We start from the raw sequence: 22,064 nt of genomic DNA, 5'->3' as shown, positions 1-22,064 counted from the left end.
CGGGGTGATTGTAACAGGCGGGGGAGAATGGCCTGTGTGCCACCAATAGGCGGGCCATGAGAGGACGCCGGGTGTCCACTGCGTGTCCACGAGGACGCAAATTCAGTCTTAATTTGGGCTGAAACATAGGTACAAGCAAATAGCAATACTAACATCAGTTTTTTTAGGTCGACGCGTTGAGCTGTGCTTTTTATCAGTATGGATCCAAACAGGAAGAAATGGGGCAAGCTTTGGAGTTGCGAGCGGCTGGAGCGGCACGCTAGCATCAGAGTCAGAGCAACTCTAGCAGACCTAAAAATTTGACCTGCAAAACGCATTTGCGGTTCTACGAAGATCGCGTTTGCGGGTCGAAAACTAGCGCGGCCGAACAGAAATCGTATCTAAACCTGCATAATTAAAAAAAACAATTTCATGGGAGAAATTGCACAAACATAGTTCATCACATGATTAACAAACTACAAGCATAGTTATACTACATACTACGTTAAACTAGTACTAGAGGGGTCGAATTTGACGGTGACGAGGTCGCGGCAAATGGACGACGCCGTGGAGGAGTCGGACGCTCAATCCTCCTCACCGGATGTGGATAGGTCGACGTACTTCACCGCCTGCTCCGCGCAGATGCGGCGCCACTCCTCGGCCTTCTCCTTGGCGGCGACCGCCTGCCGCCACTAGAGGTCTTCGAGCTCCTCGGTGTGGCGCCGACGCTCCACCTCCTCGCGCATGCTCCGCTCGGCGATGGTGGCCGCAATGGCGTCGACGTCGCGACGTAGTCTTCCGTCCTGATGACTTCGCGGCGGGCGAGCGGAGCGGGCTCCTTGGGCTCCTCCTTCATGGGGACGAAGGCGAACACGTCCGGCTCCTCCTCGTCCTCCGACCACTCCCTCTTCACGGGAAGAAGGCTCGCGCCAGAGGAGGAGGAGCTCCCGGCGTACGAGGACCTCGCGGAGGAGAAGGACGCGTGCAAGCGGTCGTACTCCGCCGTCTCGGTCCGCTGGAAGCTCGCCGGCGGCGACATGCCGCGATTGGTCCACTTTCGGGCCCCGCGCTTCCTCGCGCCGCCGGACTGGACGCGCCGCTCGCGCTCCGGGTCCCTTCCGCCGCCGAATCTGCTGCCGGAGCCGCGTCCGGAGCTTCACATTCGGCCCCACATGACGGCTGGAGGCGGGGCGGGTGGTCGCCGGCGGCGAGAAATGTGGAGAGGGGGAAGGGGAATCGCGTGGCTCGGCGGCGGCGAGGGATAGGGTTTTGACCCGCAAACGAGTCGCGGAACCGCAGTTATAGCGGTCGGGGCGTGCGGTTTGCGGGCGCGGCAAAAAATTTTACGGGCCGGGCGAGTATACGGACTCTGTTCTGGAAAAATAAGCCGAGCCTGTATACTCGTCGAAATTTTACGGGTTTGCGTGTTTTGTGGGGTGTGCTAGGGTTGCTCTCACTGAGGCTGGTCATAGTGGGGAGTAACTTAGACTAGTGTCATACATATGACACTAGTCTATGTTACTACTTACATAGTGCAAAGTGTCATAGAAGTAGTATCATATATGATTGTATTTATTAGCTTATAGCCTCAACATTTCTTGGGAAGCGCTATGTGATGATAACATAATATGTTACTCCAAACACCTCTCTCCTCATTAACTAGGTGCCACATAAGTAAACTTGTCTCGGGATGTGTTATGTTACTAGCTAAGTTACTCTCACTATGACTAGTCTGAGTCAGCGTTGCGGATAACCCATTGGCCCTGTTTGGATCCATGGGTTAGAGTTAGTTTGGGTTAGTTTGGACTTAACTAACCCAAAAGTATCCAAACAGGAGGGTTAGTTTGGGTTAGATGCATCTAACCCACCCAAAAAAAACTAACCCACTCAAGAGGTGTTTATTTGGGTTAGTTCTTCTCGGGACGACTAAAAAACACATTTTTCTCTCGCTCTTCCCGTAGCAGATCCCTCTTCACTTCCTCAAATCTTCTCGTCCTCTTCCTCCCTTCCTCTCGCACCTTCCATGAAGGCGCCTCGCCGTATCCGTGCTCCATCTAACCCAGCCATCCAAACATCATTTTTTTTAAAGGGATCCAAAAACTACTTTGGTTAAAGTTAGTTCAGGGTTAACTCTAACCTCTGTAACCGATCTAACCGAGATAGAGTATTCAAACAGGGCCATTGTCGCCGGAACCAAACCCCACCCAGCAGGCGGCCGGCCGTCTGCCCAGTTCCCACCTCGTGGGTGGGGCCCACGCACCACACGGCCGGCCATTTCTTCCCGGTCTCTCTCCTGCTAGAAGCGTCGTCTTCGTCGCGCTCCGCTCCGCTCCACTACTCCCCCCCAACTGGTGCCGCCTGCATCGAAGAGAAAACGTAAACAACCCAGACACGGCCCTCTCCAATGGAATCCACGGAGGGTCCACGACGCCCCGCTCCCCGCCACTAGCCCACTGACCCCACCACCACCGCCGCCATGCTCCAGCTCCAGCTCCAGCCCCCTCGCTTCCTGCCGCTCCCTCGCTCCCGCCTCCCCGGCCGCCGCCGCCGCCGCGCGCCCCCGCCTGCCCTCGCCGTCCGCTCCCAGTGGAAGCTCCCCGACGTCGACACCGGTGAGCGCCCTCCCCGAGGCCCCCGATAGGTCGTGCCCCGTGCTCCCTCTGATCGCTGCGGGCTTGCTGTTTCGCAGATGCGGTGCAGGAGCGGGTGCGTTCGTGGCTCTCCCGGGCGCGGGGCGCGGTGGTGGACGTCACGCAGGCGGCGCGGGAGCGGGGGAAGCGCAAGGAGGAGGCCGATGGGAGGAAGAAGCAGCGGAAGGAGGAGGCGGAGGAGGAGCCGCTCGTCGCGGTGCCGGAGATCACCCTGGAGCGGCGGGTCGGCCGCGGCTGGCTCTCCGTGGACGCCATTGTCGCCATCGAGCAGTTTGCTAGGTGTGTCAAGCGACCTTGCACTTGCTCTGCCCTTCTTGTTAATCTGTCGTAGATGTAGAATAAATGTCCAGATTCATTCAGTTAAGAAAATGACTACCAGTTCGTCTCTTGACTATCATAATGTTAATAAACGATTAAAGCCACAAACTGCGTTTCTCTTGGACTCAGTTGACAGGACGCTCGCTTGGTGATATCGATATCAGGATTACTCTGAACCATGTGCTATAATAGATAGGATCATCTTAGGTAGTGGGTAGAACCATCTGGAATTGTTGTGTAGATGTTGCAAGAATATTAAGCCTTCTCTGGGACTTGGGTTTTTTTTGTCTTCTAATTCCCATGAAGTTGCTGTGTTCCAAGCAGGCTTTCAGTGGATAAATTCAATATTACAAAATAGAAACCCTTTAACCAAGTTTGGTCTTGCATTGCTGCAGCAAATAAGGAACGCGAATTTTCTGGAGTACAATGGGATGAAACACACATAGCATAGGAAGCAGAAATTTCTCTGACCAAATCGATGTAAACTAAGTAACTAACCAAACCAGTAGAGAGAATAACTGGAAGACGTTTGCTTCCCTTGTTTAATTTTGCATATGATGTCTTGGGAATCTCAGCTACCCCATCAAATTCCTCTCCCAGGTCTGTGAGCAAGTAACAATAAATTGGGGATCCTTAATGGATTGATTCCAATGCAAATCAACCAAATTAAATAAGAAAGGAAGGATCGGTAAATTGATCAAACTAATGGTCAGTGATGACTATGATGACAAATTGAGAATGTGGATCAAAACTTGGTGTCGCCCAGCCCACTATGGAAGAGGTTGTGAGTGATCTTGTCTCTCGCCTTGCTGGCGCTCTCAGAATGCACAAGGTTCTTTGGCACTGTCTCGTCGTCAATGATGTCACACTGTAGCTCTGGGCCCATCTCTTCCCCTTTCACCTGACATATATTGTGCAGCACACAACATGCGCCGATCATGGTAGGGAGATCCGAGATCTTCATATGTGCGTGCTTTTGCAGGCACGTCCATCGTTCCTTCAGTCATGCAAAGGCATCCATGGACACGTGCCGTAGCTTCGCGACCTTCTTGTTGAACGCTTGTTGTTCCCTTGTCAGGTTTTGGTGTGTGTATGGGACGAGAATCCAGTCCATCAGTGGGTAGCTAGAGCCGCCGACCACCCATGAGCCAATCATCATGCCATTGCAGCCATGCTGCTGCAGAAGTGAATTGCTGAGGACCTCATCATCATTCATGCTTCCAGGCCAACCGATGCATACATCACTGAAAATGCCATTATGGTCGACGACCCCCTGGAGGGTGGTGGAGTAGGAGGGCTTCTTGTTGCGCTTTGCGTGACTAGGGTTGTAGTACTTGCTGGCCCAAGGGTTGTAGTACTTGCTGGCCCACATTTGCGGTTCGATGATTGGGATGTGGGTTGTATAGATGACACAAACGACGTCTGGCATGCTGGAGATGGCCTTAAAGCTGCCCTTGAAGATGGCGGCCTGGTCAGGCCGCCGAAGAAGGCGGGGCATGAGCCTTTGGCGGATGGCGGTGCAGACCTCAAGGACGATCTTGTGGCATGTAGAAAGGCCAATACCAAAGCGGCGAGAGATGATGCAGAGGGGCTCACCGGTGGCGAGGCGCCAGATGCAGACGACAACACGTTGGCGCACAGGGATGGAGGGGCGGAGCGAGGTATCCTCCTTGACGATGGCGGAGCCCAGTGCATCACATATCATGTCAAAAGTGTCCCAACCCATCCGGAAATGGCTGCAGAATTTGGCCTCTGGGTAGCCAGGGCTGCTGCACTGCTTCCACCACATGCCTGACCGGTCCTTTGGCCACAGCTTCTGTTGTTGATGAGGTGAGATGTCAATGCCCCCAGCTCCAGCACACTGGCGAACAGTCTGCTTGGACGACCCACTACACCTGCTCCCATCCACTTAAGTTAGTTGAGACTCAGCCTCATCCTCGTCACCATTCATGAGATATAGATCATGGATTGCAGCGTCAGTTTGTTGGCGATGGACCCCTTCTTGTTCGTGTCATTGCAGTCACCACCACCTCCATCATCTACCATGGGTTCATCGCCTGTACCGTATCTCTTTCCGCGCTTGGGCATCGTAAACGTGCTTGGAGAGGGAGGAGGAGGAATGTTTTGGATGGATGAGAAAGGTGTTGTCTTATATTTCATTTACTAGTGGAGAAGGTGGGTGTGAGCTCACCAAGTCACTAGAGCATAAAAAAGAAGTAAAACATTGGTGTGAAAAGTTAATTGGTTCTAGGTGTTGCACTTTCCTTCTTGTTTCAGATGAGAAAACGTGACAAAGAAGAGAATGTATGGGTGTAAACGCTAGAGCTGGAATCCGGAGAGAGTAGCAATGAAGTCCATGAGACCGTTTTGTCCTCATTGTGGTGGTTTTTTTTGGAGGAGTGGGGGGGGGGGGCAAATGATTACCAAATTCTGATGGCCGCATGCACGTGTATCTCTGGCTATGAGTTTCTTTTACCTTTTGGTAATACTTTACAATGTTTCCTGTGTTGACATGCTAATTCATACTGTGCTAATTATTTGCCAACTAGACTCCTACTTCCTTACAGATGTAAAATGCTATTTTGCGTTCGCCTGCATGGAGTGTTTCTGTGAACGCTAGGATCCTGACACATGGAAGGGGACCTATCTGTTAGAGTTATAATATAAGTCATGTACCCCTTTGTGTTTATCCCGTTGTATAAGGGGTTTCCTGCATATGTTCCACACCTGTACATGTATATATATGCCTATGGCCTCATGGGAATACAAGTTGCATATTTCCTAACATGGTATTAGAGCCTTAGGTTTTTTTTACGCACGCGCAACTCGTGCTCTCGATCCAATCTCTTCTCCGAGCGGTCGTCCTTCTCCGAGCGGCGCTGCTGTCCGGCGTCTTCACCAACCGCAGGCTCACCCTGCTCCGGCGCTGCTCTCTCTCGTGCCCCTGCCCCCCTCCTCATCGAGCGCCCAGGCCGGCTGCCTCTGCCCTCGAGTTCGTCCGCCAGGCCTCTGCTCGATCCGGCTGGCTCGTCCGCTGGTCAATCCCATCCGAGCGTCCCTGCTGCTGCTTGTTCACGATTCAGGCTGCTGCTGCTGCTCGTTTCCAATTCACCACCAAGGAGAGCCGCACGAGCGTCCCTGCTGCTGCTGCTTGTTCACGATCCAGGCTGCTGCTACTGCTCGTTTCCAGTTCACGATCGGGGTTCTGCCCGCACGAGCCGCTCACCCTCCAGATCGGGCCTCGACCTCTCGCCCCGGACTGCTGCTGCGGTTCTAGTCCGGACCCTCCGCTGGTTGCCTCCTGTTGAAAAAAAATGTCTGCTGCATCGGGCTATGTTGCTGTCCCTCGCTGTCCGGTGATCTTTGATGGTACTAACTACACCGAGTTCACTGGCTTCATGCGCATTCACATGCGTGGCATCCGTCTCTGGGGTGTTCTTTCTGGCGAGGTCTGCTGTCCGCCACGTCCAGTTCCTCCGGTGGCCCCTACTCCGCCGACTCCACCGGTTCTTCCTACGGATGCTAATCAGGCCGCCAAGGATGCGGCTAAGCTTGCTGATGAGGCTGCTGATCGTGCTTATGATGAGAGGGTTTTGGCTTATGAGGAGGCTCTTCAGACGTATCATGGTGCTCTGTCTGTTTACACCCAGTGGCTTGATGATGATGCTCGTGCTGCAGCTGTTCTCATTGCTAGTGTTCTGCCTCAGTTTGCTTCTGAGTTTCTGGGTCTTCCTACTGTCTTTGAGATGTGGACCCGTCTTCGTCAACGCTATCAGCCCTCTGGTGATGCCTTATACCTTTCTGTGGTCCGTCAGGAGCATGCTCTTCAGCAGGGTGACTCTACTGTTGATGACTTCTATGCACAGAGTTCTGCTATCTGGCGCCAGCTTGATTCTCTCCGCAGTGCTGGTTGTCGTACTTGCCCCTGTTGCCAGGCTGTCCAGGCCAATTTGGAGTTTCATCGCGTCTACGAGTTCCTGTCTCGGCTCCGTAAGGAGTTTGAGCCCCGGCGTGCTCAGTTGTTTGCTCGTGGCCGTATTTCTCTCATGGAGGCGCTTTCTGAGATTCATGCTGAGGAGACTCGCTTACGTGGTGCTGGTTTGCTCGAGGTTCCCTCTGTGCTCGCTACTCGGTCTTCTTCCACGCCACCTGCTGCACCGACCCCTTCTCGCTCGAGTGCTCCGCCGCTCTTGCCCACTCCTTCTGGAGGCTCAGGTCGCCCCCGTCCACATTGCGATTACTGCAACAATGATGGTCATATTGAGTCCCAGTGCTACACGAAGAGGAAACACCTGCGCAAGGCGCGATCATCATCTTCAGGGACTTCGTCATCTACCTCGACAGCTTCAGCCATTGCTTTGACTGAGCAGGATATTCTGAGACTTAAGCGTCTGCTCGCGGCTTCAGGTTCTTCCTCGACGGGTACTGCTGGTTCTGTGACTGATGCTTCCCGCACTGAGCAACCGCCCTCTACACAGTCAGGTACATCCCCATGGGTTCTGGACTCTGGAGCTTCTTTTCATATGTCTTCTCATTCTTCCACTTTGTCCTCTCTTCGATCGCTGGATTCTCCTGTTCATGTCTTCACTGCTGATGGTACTCCACTTTCTGTTGCTAGTAGAGGCAATCTTACCACTCCTTATTCTGTTCCTGATGTTGCTCATGTTCCTCGACTTACCATGAATCTGTTTTCTGCTGGTCAACTTACTGATTCTGGTTGTCGCGTCATCCTTGACGTTGACTCTTGTTCTGTCCAGGACCGTCGCACGCACACTCTGGTTGGGGCTGGCCCTCGCCGCCGTGATTCTCAGGGTCTTTGGGAGTTGGACTGGCTTCATGTTCCTTCCGCTGCCACCACCATCGCCAGTTCCTCCGCTTCAGTCGCCTCCGTTACTGGTTCCTTCAAGCAGTGGCATCATCGACTTGGTCATCTGTGTGGTTCTCGGTTGTCGTCTTTAGTTCGTCGAGGTCTTCTGGGGTCTGTCTCAGGAGATGTCTCTTTAGAGTGTCAGGGTTGTCGTCTTGGCAAGCAGATTCAGTTACCATATTCACATAGTGAGTCAGTGTCTAAGCGTCCTTTCGATTTAGTCCATTCTGATGTATGGGGTCCGGCTCCTTTCGCTTCGAAAGGTGGTCATAAATACTATATTATTTTCATAGATGATTTCTCTCGTTACACATGGCTTTATTTCATGACTTCTCGTAGTGAGGTGTTGTCTATTTATAAGCGTTTTGCTGCCATGGTTCATACTCAGTTCTCTTCACCCATTCGTGTTTTTCGTGCTGACTCCGCTGGCGAGTATATCTCTAAGATGTTGCGTGGTGTTCTTGCTGAGCAAGGAACTCTCTCTCAATTCTCTTGTCCTGGTGCTCATGCTCAGAATGGTGTGGCTGAGCGAAAGCATCGACATCTTCTTGAGACGGCTCGTGCATTGATGATTGCTGCCTCTCTCCCGCCTCATTTTTGGGCTGAGGCCGTCTCCACCTCCACCTATCTTATCAATATACAGCCTTCCGCTGCTCTACAGGGTGGTGTTCCTTTCGAGCGTCTTTTTGATCGTTCTCCCGATTATTCGATGCTTCGCTTGTTTGGTTGTGTTTGCTATGTTCTTCTTGCCCCTCGCGAACGCACCAAACTGACCGCTCAGTCTGTTGAGTGTGTCTTCTTAGGCTACAGTGATGAGCATAAGGGCTATCGTTGTTGGGATCCTATCGGTCGTCGGATGCGTATCTCTCGAGACGTGACTTTTGATGAGTCTCGTCCCTTCTACCCACGCCCATCTTCCTCGATTTTTTCAGTGGAGGATATCTCTTTCCTCACTTTTCCTGACTCACCTATCACCCCCGTCGCGCCTGTGCCTATTCGTTCCACTCCCTCTGCTTCTCCACCTCTAGTCGATTTGCAGCCACCATCTTCTCCGGTCTCCTCGCCTAGCATGTCACCGGATTCTACACCTTCATCTCCGGTGACTTCTTCGTCGCCACCCCCCGATTCTACCTTGGCGATTCCTCCTTCTATTGTTCCATCTTTTCCTCAGCATTACACTCGTCGTTCACGACCTGTGGATGCCTCATTGGATGAGTCGTCATCTTCCTCTCAGCCTACTTATGGCTTGCGTTCTCGTCCTCGTCCGCCTGTTGATCGCTTTGGATTTCCCACCGCTGGTGCTGCTGTTCTTGAGCCGACTTCTTATCGTCAGGCTGTTGTTCATCCTGAATGGCAGTTTGCGATGGCAGAGGAGATTGCTGCTCTTGAACGCACTGGTACCTGGGATCTTGTTTCTCTTCCTCCCGGAGTCCGTCCCATCACTTGTAAGTGGGTCTACAAGGTTAAGACTCGCTCCGATGGTTCTCTTGAGCGTCACAAAGCTCGTCTTGTGGCTCGTGGTTTTCAGCAGGAGCATGGTCGTGATTATGACGAGACTTTTGCTCCTGTGGCCCATATGACCACTGTTCGTACACTTCTTGCCGTTGCCTCTGCACGCCACTGGTCTATATCTCAGCTTGATGTTAAGAATGCCTTTCTTAATGGTGAGCTGCGTGAGGAGGTGTACATGCAGCCACCACCTGGGTATTCTGTTCCTGATGGCATGGTATGTCGTCTTCGTCGCTCTCTCTATGGCCTTAAGCAAGCCCCCCGCGCCTGGTTTGAGCGTTTTGCCTCTGTGGTCACTGCTGCTGGTTTTTCAGCAAGTGCTCATGATCCAGCATTGTTTATTCACCTTTCTCCTCGTGGTCGGACTCTTCTTCTCTATGTTGATGACATGATCATCACTGGGGATGACCCCGAGTATATTGCCTTTGTAAAGGCCGTCTTAGTGAGCAGTTTCTTATGTCTGATCTTGGACCTCTTCGCTACTTTCTTGGGATTGAAGTCTCTTCTACCTCTGATGGCTTTTTTATATCCCAGGAAAAGTATATCCAGGATCTTCTTGCTCGTGCTGCTCTTACTGACGAGCGCATTGTTGAGACTCCTATGGAGCTCAATGTTCACCTCCGTGCTACTGATGGTGATCCTCTCCCTGACCCGACGCGTTATCGTCATCTCGTTGGCAGTCTTGTCTATCTAGCTGTCACTCGTCCGGACATCTCTTATCCGGTTCATATTCTGAGTCAGTTTGTCTCTGCTCCCACATCGGTTCACTATAGTCATCTCCTTCGTGTTCTCCGATATCTTCGGGGCACGATCTCTCACCGTCTATTCTTTCCTAGCTCCAGTTCTTTACAGCTTCAGGCCTATTCGGATGCTACGTGGGCTAGTGATCCTTCCGATCGCCGTTCACTTTCTGCTTACTGTGTTTTTCTTGGCGGTTCTCTCATTGCCTGGAAGACGAAGAAACAGATTGCAGTTTCCCGTTCGAGTGCTGAGGCTGAGTTGCGAGCCATGGCTCTTTTGACGGCAGAGGTGACTTGGTTACGGTGGTTACTTCAGGATTTTGGTGTTTCTGTCACTACACCGACTCTGCTCTTATCTGACAGTACAGGTGCTATTAGCATTGCGCGCGATCCTGTGAAGCATGAGCTCACCAAGCATATTGGTGTTGATGCTTTCTATGTGCGCGCTGGTGTGCAGGATCAGGTTATTGCTCTTCAGTATGTGCCTTCCGACTTACAGTTGGCGGATTTCCTGACGAAGGCCCAGACTAGAGCACAACATGGCTTTTATCTCTCCAAACTCAGTGTTGTTCATCCACCATGAGTTTGAGGGGGGGTGTTAGAGTTATAATATAAGTCATGTACCCCTTTGTGTTTATCCCGTTGTATAAGGGGTTTCCTGCATATGTTCCACACCTGTACATGTATATATATCTGCCTATGGCCTCATGGGAATACAAGTTGCATATTTCCTAACACTATCCACCTAACCAACATGTGGGGCTGTTCGCTTGGTGTAGCTTCGAAGCAATATTCTAGTGTCACACAACTGAACTGACAAGCATAGCCCACATGGCAGCCACACAACTGTGAACAGGGACCAGTGCAACTTCATAACAGGGAGTCGGGGACATTCATCGTTATACCTGGACAGGTGGGCTATGCCTGTTAGGTCTTTAGTATCCTTAAAAGTTTCTAGCAGTTTGAAAGTTACTGGATCCCTTGAAATCGGTGTGGTCTAACTCGGTAGGTACTCTCTAGTGTTATGCTGGGCTAGAATCAGTTGGTAGATTGCGATAGACACCTGCAATATTTTCTTATTGAACCTGTACTGGGAGCATGGATTATCTTCTCCTTGGCTTTTATGCTAGCGCAACTTCCATCATAGAGATGCAATTTAGAGATAAAACTTGGGTTCAGGTGTTGTTTCTGGATAGTGGTCTCGTGTTTCATGTAGGATACTGATTAGCTAATGAGAAATGGACATAAATAGTTTGAAAGTTCAGTTGAGCCATTTTAAATAGTGTACGACAAAAGTGAGGAGTTTACAGGAGTTCCTGGATGTCCTGGTAATTTGCTATCTCAGTTTACATTCACGCTTCTCATGAGGCTTTTTGTTAGGTTGAATGGGTTGACTGGGAGGCAGGTGCAGAGGATCTTCAAAGCGCTTGCTCATGAACATGTCCACAATGATGCTCGAAGTCTAGTTGAATATTGCTGCTTCCGGTACTTGTCAAGAGATAACTCGGATTTTCATCCAAGTCTGAGGGTAAATTAGTTGCTAATTCAGCATCAATGTGTATTGAAGTGTAAAATAATGCTCCACTTGTTTGGCAGGAGCACAAAACATTACTGCAGGCTTGCTGCATTTGTTTTGTTTAGCTAGTTCTACTTTGGCTAATACTTCTACTTTAAATGTCTGCAGGAGCTTGCATTTCAAAGGCTTATCTTTGTGACTATGCTTGCATGGAATGATCCATACGATGAAGACAATGATCCACACTCTTCATTAGATAACTACTCTATACTGGTGAGTTTTGATTCTACTGTATTCTCAAAATTGTTTCGTTGTGAACGGGACCCCTATTTTTTAACCGGATACGATTTTATTTCATGCACCACCGTGGCAAGTTTTCTGAGTTTGATATTTTTGATATGGTAGGGAAGACTTGTTGAAGAAGATGCCTTTGTCCGAATTGCTCCTGCTGTGGCAGGTGTTGCTGATGCTTCAACAGCTCATCATCTCTTTAGGGCCCTTGTTGGCGCTGAAAAGGGACTGTCATTGGATCTTTGGACAACATACCTTGGTGAACTTTTGAAGTAAGACTGCCTCTGTGGACAACAAACATGTAGCAGATTTGAACTGAGTATATATCTCTGCTTAAGTCTCAAGTTGCAGGAAGTGTATTTTTAACGTTACTTTAGGCTTCTAGTGTGCTATACCTCTTTCATTTGATCTATACTACAGATATTTGTTCAACCGCATGATTGGTAGGCGTTGATGACTAGTATTCTAGAAATATCAGTCTTGCTTAAATTTTGTAAGACATGGGCCCATATCATGAGCTTTTGTTCGCCAATTTGAACTGCTAATATAGTTCACGATTTCATATCTCTGTCATATGGTCATGCTGAGTATGCATTAAATATTTGGATGCTCTGTGTTAATTAATATGTGTTACAATGTGCATTGTACAAGGGTTCATCATGGGAGGCAAACACATAAGATTGGAGATAATTTTCTGTCTGATGAGCAAGTTCTGTGCATAGGCTCTAGTAGAAAGAGGCCTGTTCTAAAATGGGAGCAGAATACTGCATGGCCCGGACACTTAACCTTGACCAACAAGGCACTCTATTTTGAGGTATGGATTCCTACTCAAAATGTTCGGTACTTGTTTGGAGAAAGAAAACTATATCTGAAGACATACATACTTATTGTTGCTATCCTAATACATGGCAAGCATTTTCATGATTTAAAGGTTATATTATAAAAAATAGTAGGGCATGCTATTTGTTAGTATTTCTGCAGTAATGTTTGAACTTCGAGCTTTTTTCTAAAGTGAGACCATGCAGGATAGCTGCATGTATATATATTAGACAAGTTTTAGAAGACAGCAGTATGACAGACCAAGCGATCATAAACAAAATGATCTCACCTGCTGAAAGGCCCCTGCATTGTTCATATCCATGAACATAAATAAATTGTTCATAAGTAGAATTTCAACCCCCCCCCCCTCCCACACACACACACAACAACAACAACAAGAACAAAGCCTGTAGTCCCCAAAAAGTTTGGGTAGGCTAGAGGTCAAACCCATAAGATCTCGTGACCAACTCATGGCTCTGGCACATGGATAGCAAGCTTCCACGCAACCCTGTCCATAGCTAGTTCTTTAGTGATACTCCAATCCTTTAGGTCTCTCTTAACGGACTCCTCCCATGTCAAATTCGGTCTACCCCGACCTCTCTTGACATTATCCGCACGCTTTAGCCGTCCGCTATGCACTGGAGCTCCTGGAGGCCTGCGCTGAATATGCCCAAACCATCTCAGACGATGTTGGAGAAGCTTCTCTTCAATTGGTGCTACCCCAACTCTTATCTTGTACTCCCTCCGTTTCTAAATATTTGTCTTTTCAGAGGTTTCAAATGGTGACTACATACGGAGCAAAATGAGTGAATCTACACTCTAAAATATGTCTATATACATCCGTATGTGGTGACCATTTGAAATCTCTAGAAAGACAAATATTTAGGAACGGAGGGAGTATATCATCATTCCGGACTCGATCCTTCCTTGTGTGGCCACACATCCATCCCAACATACGCATCTCCGCCACACCTAACTGTTGAACATGTCGCCTTTTAGTCGGCCAACACTCAGTGCCATACAACATTGCGGGTCAAACTGCCGTCCTGTAGAACTTGCCTTTCAGCTTTTGTGGCACTCTCTTGTCACAGAGAATGCCAGAAGCTTGGCGCCCTCGAATGCACGGATACTTCAGCCGACCAGCGTATCAGTATCGGATACCGTATCCGATACCGATACTCCTCCGATACGTATCCCTGGAGTATCCGAGAATAAATGATTTAAAACAATTGCAATACTCGAATGATACTTTGCCAGTACGTTTTGGATACTTTGCCAGCCCAGGTAAGAGCCCACTCAGCCCAGTTAAGAGGCAACCAACAACCCTAGTGCCTGGATGCCCCCCATCCTTTCCCTCACAGCGTCTTTCCTCCCTCCCGTGCTCACACCAGGCGGCGGCTGTGTCGCCAGCGGCAGCTCACCCAGGTCCCAGGGCCAGCGGCGGTGGCAGCTAGCCGGTGACAAGCTGCTCCTCATCACCAACGTCCCCTCTCATGCAGCAGCCATCCTCCTCCTCACCAACGTCCCCTCTCACGCAGTCGCCATGTATGTACAATTCTCTTCATTTCTCCTGCCCAGCCAAGCTCATCTCTTCTTTCTTCTCTGATCTCTGAAGATCTCTTATTCTCATCACCCCAGATTGCTTTGAGTAGCTACAACGTATCCGTATTGGCACTTTTTTGAAATGACGAATTTACGTATCCGTATTGGCCCGATACTGATACCCGTATCCGTATCGGTGCATTCGAGTATGGCGCCACTTCATCCATTAGGCTTTGATTCGATGGTTTACATCTTTATCAATACCCCCATCCTCCTGGAGCATTGATCCCAAATATTGAAAGGTGTCCTTTTGAGGCACCACCTGCCCATCAAGGCTAACCTCCTCCTCACACCTAGTAGTACTGAAACCGCACATCATGTACTCGGTTTTAGTTCTACTAAGCCTAAACCCTTCCAATTCCAAGGTTTGTCTCCATAACTCTTAACTTCCTATTTACCCCCGTTCGACTATCGTCAACTAGCACCACATCATCCGCAAAGAGCATACACCATGGGATATCTCCTTTTATATCCCTTGTGACCTCATCCATCACCAAGGCAAAAAGCAAGGGCTCAAAGCTGACCCCTGATGCAGTCCTATCTTAATCGGGAAGTCATCAGTGTCGACATCACTTGTTCGAACACTTGTCACAACATTACCGTACATGTCCTTGATGAGGGTAATGTACTTTGCTGGGACTTTGTGTTTCTACAAGGCCCACCACATGGCATTCTGCGGTATGTTATCATAGGCCTTCTCCAGGTCAATGAACACTATGCAAGTCCTTCTTTTGCTCCCTGTATCTCTCCATAAGTTGTCGTACCAAGAAAATGGCTTTCCATGGTCGACCTCCCAGGCATGAAACCAAACTGATTTTGGTCACGCTTGTCATTCTTAAGCGGAGCTCAATGACTCTCTCCCATAGCTTCATTGTATGGCTCATCAGCTTAATTCCACGGTAATTAGTGCAATTGAACGTCCCCCTTGTTCTTGAAGATTGGTACTAATATACTCCGTCTCCATTCTTCTTGTATCTTGTTTGCCCGAAAAATGAGGTTGAAAAGCTTGGTTAGCCATACTATCGCTATGTCCCCGAGGCCTTTCCACACCCCAATGGGGATACAATCAGGGCTCATCGCCTTGCCTCCTTTCATCCTTTTTAAAGCCTCCTTGACCTCAGACTCCTGGATTCACCGCACAAAACGTGTGCTGGTCTCATCAAAGGAGTTGTCCAATTCAATGGTAGAACTCTCATTCTCCCCATTGAACAATTTGTTGAAGTACTCCCGCCATCTATGCTTAATCTCCTCGTCCTTCACAAGGAGTTGGTCTGCTCCGTCCTTGATGCATTTGACTTGGCCAATATCCCTCGTCTTCCTCTCTTGGATCTTGGCCATCTTATAGATGTCCCTTTCGCCTTCCTTCGTGCCTAACCGTTGGTAGAGGTCCTCATACGCCCGGCCCCTTGCTTCACTGACAGCTTGCTTTGCGGCCTTCTTCGCCATCTTATACTTTATGTTTTCTGCACTTCTATCTAGGTGTAGGCGTCTGAAACAATCTTTCTTCTCTTTAATCGCCTTCTGGACATCATCATTCCACCACTAGATATCCTTATCCTCGCTTCTCTCTCCCGTGGACACTCCAAACTCCTCCGAGGCCACCTTATGATCTTCATCCACACATTGTTTGCATCCCCTCCTTCCTCCCAAGGTCCCTCCTTAATGACCCTCCTTGAACGCTTGAGCTACCTCCCCCTTGACCTTCCACCACTTCGTTCTAGCGACTTTGGCACGCTTATCCCGCTGGACACGAATCTGAAAGCGGAAGTCAGCAACCACCAGCTTATGCTGAGGTATTACACTCTCTCTAGGTATCACCTTACAATCTAGGCATGCATGCCTATCTTCTCTTCTCGAGAGGATGAAATCAATCTGGCTAGTGTCGTAGGCTAGAGCAAAGCTTAAGACATCTTCTCCTCCTTGATTCCTGATGCCATAGCCAAAGCCCCCATATGCATCGCTTCAAAACCTATGTTATGTACCCACGTGGCCATTGAGGTCTCCTCCTATGAAGAGCTTCTCGCCAATCGGTACACTCCTAACAATGTCTTCCAGGCCTTCCCAGAACTCCCTCTTGGTGTTCTCACTGTGGCCTACTTGCGGGGCATACGCTGATAACATTGAGAACTAAGTCCCCAAATACCAGCTTGACCAGGATAATCCGGTCCTCACGTCTCTTGACGTCTACCACTCCATACTTGAGGCTCTTGTTGATCAAGAATTCAAGATGCCTACGCCATTTCTGTTTGCAGTCATCCCCGTGTACCACAGCTTGACGCCAGTATCCTCCACCTCCTTCGCCTTCTGTCCCCTCCATTTGGTTTCTTGGACGCAAAGGATATCAACACCCCTCCTCACCACTGCATCAACTAGCTGCAGAAGCTTCCCTGTCAGAGACCCTACGTTCCAGCTACCTAAGCGAATTCTCCTAGGCTCGGCTAGCTTCCTTACCCTTCGCACTCGTCCAGTCAAATGCGAAGACCCTTGCTCATTTTCCACTACATCCGGGCGCCGATGTAGCGCGCCACTAAGGATGCGACGACCCTATCCTCGCTCACTTGCCACCGTATCCAGATCAAGATACGGCGCGCCACCAAGGGGGTGACGGCCCGGCCCTTGCCCATTTGACACCACACCTGGGTTCCGATGTGGTGCGTCGCTGAGAGGGTTACGCCCCAACGAAAATCTTTTGGGTTTCATCTCCATAAGAGTGGTTGAGTTTTTACGTTGGCTCGCCAAGCCTATCACAACTGTCCTCCTTTACCCGGGCTTGGGACCGGCTATGTTGAGACGACATAGGCGGAGTCCCCCCCCCCCCCCCCCCCCCCTCCCCTCCCCCCCCCCCCCAACACACACACACAGAGAATATAATTCATATATAAGAAGAAGAAGAAAGGCAAAGTTTTTTCAGTCATGGCATTCATGTTTCTTTGTCCTGCGTAACAAATCTACTGAATGCCATTTTGAAACTTCACAAACTATGATTGACCTTTGGCCTGACGACTTCACTTTTGCATTGATATTGGCAGGCCATTGGACTGGCAGGTATGAAGAAACCATTGAGGCTTGACCTTACAGATCATAATTCAAAGATTGAAAAAGCAAAGGTTGGACCATTTGGGTCCAGGTTATTTGACTCTGCTGTATCTGTTTCATCTGGTTCAGTGTAAGTATGACCAATAACTCCCTAGGATGTCCATTTCCTGTGTGCACATGTTTTTTCACTGCTATCTGCAATTTGATAGGAGAACACCCAGGTCGTTGATTACTGCCAGGTTGTTTGGGTGCAAGCATAACAACAGTACATAATATTAGCTATTTAACCTGCCTGACCATTCCTAGTGTTCATAAGTTGTAAAGTGTGTATGGCAAACATGTTACATGTAATTCGTTAATGAGAAGCACCACATTACTCGGGAGGTCCTATTACTAGTTTCCATGACTCAATGCATTATTTGTTAGCATCTTAAGCACTTCACTTGCATCTATCATATATGGCTTTATGGCTGCACACTTGTACTGTAGACATAGAAGCATATCGTCCGTGCTATTTGATCTTAGTCATAAAACACAGCTACAGTGATCTCATGCTAACTCATTAATTGTTTACAGGTCAAATGAGTGGACATTAGAGTTTGTTGATTTTGGTGGAGAGATGAGACGAGATGTATGGCTTGCATTCATCAATGAAATTATTTCTGTTTATAAGTTCATTCGTGAATATGGACCAAGCGATGATGATCCAACCATTCATCATGTATATGGTGCCCACAGAGGCAAGAAAAGAGCTGTTAGTAGTGCAACAAACAGTATTGCAAGGCTTCAGTCTCTGCAATTCATACGTAGATTACACGAGGACCCAGCTAAGTTAGTACAGTTCTCCTACCTATCAGGTGCACCTTTTGGTGATGTTGTTCTTCAGACCCTAGCAGTGAGGTTCTGGGGTGGGTCACTGATTACAAACTCGAAAGTGGCAAATGAAAGATCACTTCAAAGGCATAAACATTCAGAAGGCTCATCTAGTGGTCGCTCACAGGTTTTCGACATAGACGGTAGTGTGTACTTAGGCAAGTGGATGACGTCTCCAAGCTGGGCATCAAGCCATTCAGTCAGTTTTTGGAGAGGCTCTTCAGTCAAGCATGGTGTAATATTAAGTAAATCCTTAGTTGTAGCTGATAAAAATCTTGTAGAGAAGGCGATGGTTATCTGTAAAGAGAAGAGCAAAGTAGTTGACAAGACACATGCTACGATTGTTGCTGCTACGGTTGAAGGTATTCCAAGCAATATTGACCTCTTCAAGGTAAAATGGTTTCTCCAGTCAAGCTACTTACTATGATATATCTAGTAGATATGTTATATGTGATTGCCTAGTACGTAGGTCCAATTCTATGCTTATTTTCAAAATCGGATTCCTTCTTTCCTCAAATATAGTGGACAGATAGCGTGTTAATTTTCATTGAGAAAGCAAGCTCTCTGCATCCTGACCAGCAAATCCATGTCTCAGTATATGTTTATTATCATGGTAAATTATTGTAACACCTCTCTTATTTTCTGGGTCAGGAACTTGTACTTCCCTTCGCAATAATGGCTCAAAAATTCAAGAAACTTCAACGCTGGGAGAATCCCCGTTCAACCATTTGTTTTCTACTGTTAGTTTATACCGTTATTTTCAGGTAAGCCAGTTTGCTCTAATGAGTTGAATTTTGAGTTACTGAGGATTTTGTGTGTGCCTTTGGAAGAGGTCAGGAGAGGTCTGCGGTAGGAGATGATTTTCCTTAGTCAAGCAGTGATCACATTTTACATTTTGTTGTCAGAGCTGGTTTAAATTGTAGTCCTAGGAGATAGGGATGCAAAAGAATGCACACCAAAGCACTTTTATACAGTAAGGTGAATTGCAAAATATTTTACCAGCTTACCGTATTGGCATACTATAGGATGATACCGTGACAAAGTTGCATATCATCTTTGCATAATGGGTTCTACTCCCTCCGTTCCTAAATAACTACCAAAAGGTCATATATTTAGGAACAGAGGGAGTAGAAGGTAATAGATGGTCCTTTCAATATCTTTAAAGAAGAATTTTGTGCTAGTTGGCACATTGTCCTATAGACAATTTTCGAAGTACACCACTGCAGGTGGAACTAGAATTCAGGCAATTGGATATTTAGATTTATATGGTTCAAAATCTAGTCCAAAGAATTAGCATGGCATGCTCACGAGTCATGCCGTACCATTTTCTGGTTCCTTTGCCTGTTTGTTATTTATTTTCCAAACTATATGGATCGTTGACATCCAATATTATATAACTATGCACACATAGGCATTGTTGTAACATCCGAGGCTTTTATTATGATTTGTAGGAACATGCTCTTTTATATATTTCCGTTTACCTTGATGGCTATGGCCCTTTCCATGCTTGCCCTGAAAGGGCTGAGAGAACAAGGCCGGCTGGGTAGATCTTTCGGCAAAGTGACAATAAGGGATCAACCACCTTCCAACACAATCCAGAAGATCGTAGCTCTCAAAGAGGCAATGGCCTCGGTCGAAAATTCTCTGCAGCACCTCAATGTCTCTCTTCTGAAGATGCGCACAATCTTTTTAGCAGGCCAACCTGAGGTACGCTCGAATAAGTTTTATTAGTGCTCAAGTAATATTGACCAAAAGGCAAGTAAAAACCAGCTCGCAGGTATGTTAATATAAGTGTCCATGATCTGCTTGACAGGTTACAACTCAGGTTGCTCTCATTCTTCTAGCATCCTCTGCCGTTCTTCTCGTGGTTCCTTTCAGATACATTCTTGCCGTCTCTACCCTTGATCTCTTCACAAGGGAGCTAGAGTTCCGGAGAGAAATGGTGGCGGCGTTCATAAGCTTTGTGAAGGAACGGTGGGAGTCGATACACGCTGCCCCTGTGATCGTGCTGCCATACGAGGGCGACGATAACAGCAACAAGGCGCTCCCTGCAAAAGCTTCCAGGCAGACTGAATCGAAAGACGTGCAAGACCAACGGAGTGACATCTATGTGAATGGAATCCGCCCTTCATGATACCTGTAAGTGTGGGGAGTTGTGTTGTAATGTACAGTTTTTTTGTACAGTTGTAGAATGTACATAACTGTTGGGATGTCCAATTAGGTATAGCTCACACCGAATGCACGGATTTATTTTGTGCTCTTGTAATATCATCTCTTTAGTTTGGGCTTGCTAGAAGATGGTTTGGATAAGAATTTCATATTTCCTCGAGAGGCTAGGAGTTCGTACACATAGAACATGAGGAAACATAAGAGAAGGCAGTTCTGGTGAGTACCGTGTAGTTTTTTTTGCGAGGACCGTGTAGGGTTTTGTCTAAATACTTTTTGGTTTCTATTTTGTAAAACAAAGGTGGGTCACAACAATCAAAACTAAGACTATTGTTGCATGAAATTTCAGCTAGCGGCAAGATTGCATGAAAATTTCTTCTATATACTGTTTGAAGGGGGATTAGATTATTCTTTGCACTTTACTAGGGGTTTGATGCACTGATTTGCCCCATGGTTATCTCAATGATGGGCAGGGAACAGAGTAACCGCCGTATAGAACATCGACCTGTGCTAAATCGGGATATCTATGAGAAGTGAACACAAATCGCAATACTCCACATATCAAAATGAAAGGGTTCAGCTGATGGTGAAAAAAAAGGTGCACTGTGTAGGCTGGGATAAAATGTGCACAGCCAAAAGGGAAGATGGCATGGGATTTAGAAACTATGAAGCTTTCAACCAAGCACTCCCTGCAAAGCAAGCTTGGCGTATTCTGCAGGTCCCTGATTCACTTTGTGCAAGAGTTCTACTCCCTCCGTTCCAAAATAGATGACTCAACTTTGTACTAACTTTAATAGAAAGTTGGGTCATAGATGACTCAACTTTGTACTAACTTTAATAGAAAGTTGGGTCATCTATTTTGGAACGGAGGGAGTACAAGCAAGATACTTCAAAGAAGGATCAATATTGAATGCCTCCTGCAAGGCAGGTGGTTCATACACATTCAGAAGCATTTTGTATGGGCGTGATTTGTTAAGGGGGAAGTCTTCGACCACTGGGTCAAGTTTATATGCACGGCACCACTCGACTCGGGTGTTCGACCTGCTTTCCCCAGAAGATGATGCTAGCGACATTAAACAGATCCCTGTTGGCGGTAATGGCGTTGATGACTATTTGGCTTGGAATTATACTAAGGATGGCGTGTTTACAGTCCGTTCAGCATGTCATCTCCTTATGAGCATGAAAAGGGCGAGGACCGGACGGCCGAAATCCTCGTTAAATGTTAACTCGCATAGGAGCTGGCTCGCTCTATGGGGCACTCATGTTCCCAACAAAGTTGAAGTGCATTCCTCCTAGAGAATAATACGCAACGGCCTAGCGGTGGGTGCGGAGCTGCATATATACTGTACTAGGAGAATCAAACCAGGTATTTTCCACACGGCATGGGGAAGAGAGGAAACTTTGGCCCATCGTTTCTGGACGTGCCCTCACTCCCGGCTATTCTGGTCTGAACTGTCGGAAAAGAGGGGTAGCCAGGCAGTCTATCCGCCATTGTCCGTACACTCGAACAAGGAAGTTGGCCGATGGCTACCGGAATGGCTTGGACAGTGTTGATGGCAAAAATCGTCTGCAGAGCAACACACTCAATTCCTGAAGTGATCAACAATTTAGCCGGTCTTTTCTTTTGCTGTCTTTTGCTGTATGAGGAACAGAACGGCCTTCTTGCTGATCTCAAAGAAAACTTAATTCTTCTGGAC

The 22,064-nt window shown here is 48.1% G+C and overlaps 1 protein-coding gene across 3 annotated transcripts; it reads left to right on the top strand.

Moving 5' to 3' along the window:
• Positions 1-2,246: 2,246 nt before the first annotated feature.
• LOC123062736 (uncharacterized) lies at positions 2,247-21,446 on the top strand. 3 transcript variants are annotated; one of them, XM_044486375.1, is made up of 12 exons: positions 2,247-2,591; positions 2,669-2,909; positions 11,445-11,592; positions 11,749-11,853; positions 11,986-12,143; positions 12,523-12,685; positions 17,322-17,458; positions 17,905-18,592; positions 18,853-18,965; positions 19,653-19,908; positions 20,015-20,340; positions 20,848-21,446. In XM_044486375.1, exons 1-11 carry the CDS (start codon positions 2,456-2,458, stop codon positions 20,333-20,335), a joined length of 2,466 nt encoding a protein of 821 aa, XP_044342310.1. In that variant the 5' UTR covers positions 2,247-2,455; the 3' UTR covers positions 20,336-20,340; positions 20,848-21,446. The 3 variants fall into 3 exon arrangements, with proteins under 3 accessions (XP_044342310.1, XP_044342309.1, XP_044342308.1); XM_044486374.1 differs by having other exon boundaries at positions 20,841-21,446; XM_044486373.1 differs by lacking the exon at positions 20,848-21,446 and having other exon boundaries at positions 20,015-20,530.
• Positions 21,447-22,064: the final 618 nt, after the last annotated feature.

Source organism: Triticum aestivum, chromosome 3A (assembly GCF_018294505.1).
Source record: "Triticum aestivum cultivar Chinese Spring chromosome 3A, IWGSC CS RefSeq v2.1, whole genome shotgun sequence".
NCBI classification, from domain to species: domain Eukaryota; kingdom Viridiplantae; phylum Streptophyta; class Magnoliopsida; order Poales; family Poaceae; genus Triticum; species Triticum aestivum.
This window is presented reverse-complemented; position numbering and strand designations above follow the sequence as displayed.

Coding starts and splice junctions, on each gene's coding strand:
- LOC123062736 (XM_044486375.1), top strand. CDS start 2,456: ATGCTCCAGCTCCAGCTCCAGCCCCCTCGCTTCCTGCCGCTCCCTCGC. Junction 2,592..2,668: donor GCTCCCCGACGTCGACACCG/GTGAGCGCCCTC, acceptor GCTGTTTCGCAG/ATGCGGTGCAGGAGCGGGTG. Junction 17,459..17,904: donor TCTGTTTCATCTGGTTCAGT/GTAAGTATGACC, acceptor AATTGTTTACAG/GTCAAATGAGTGGACATTAG.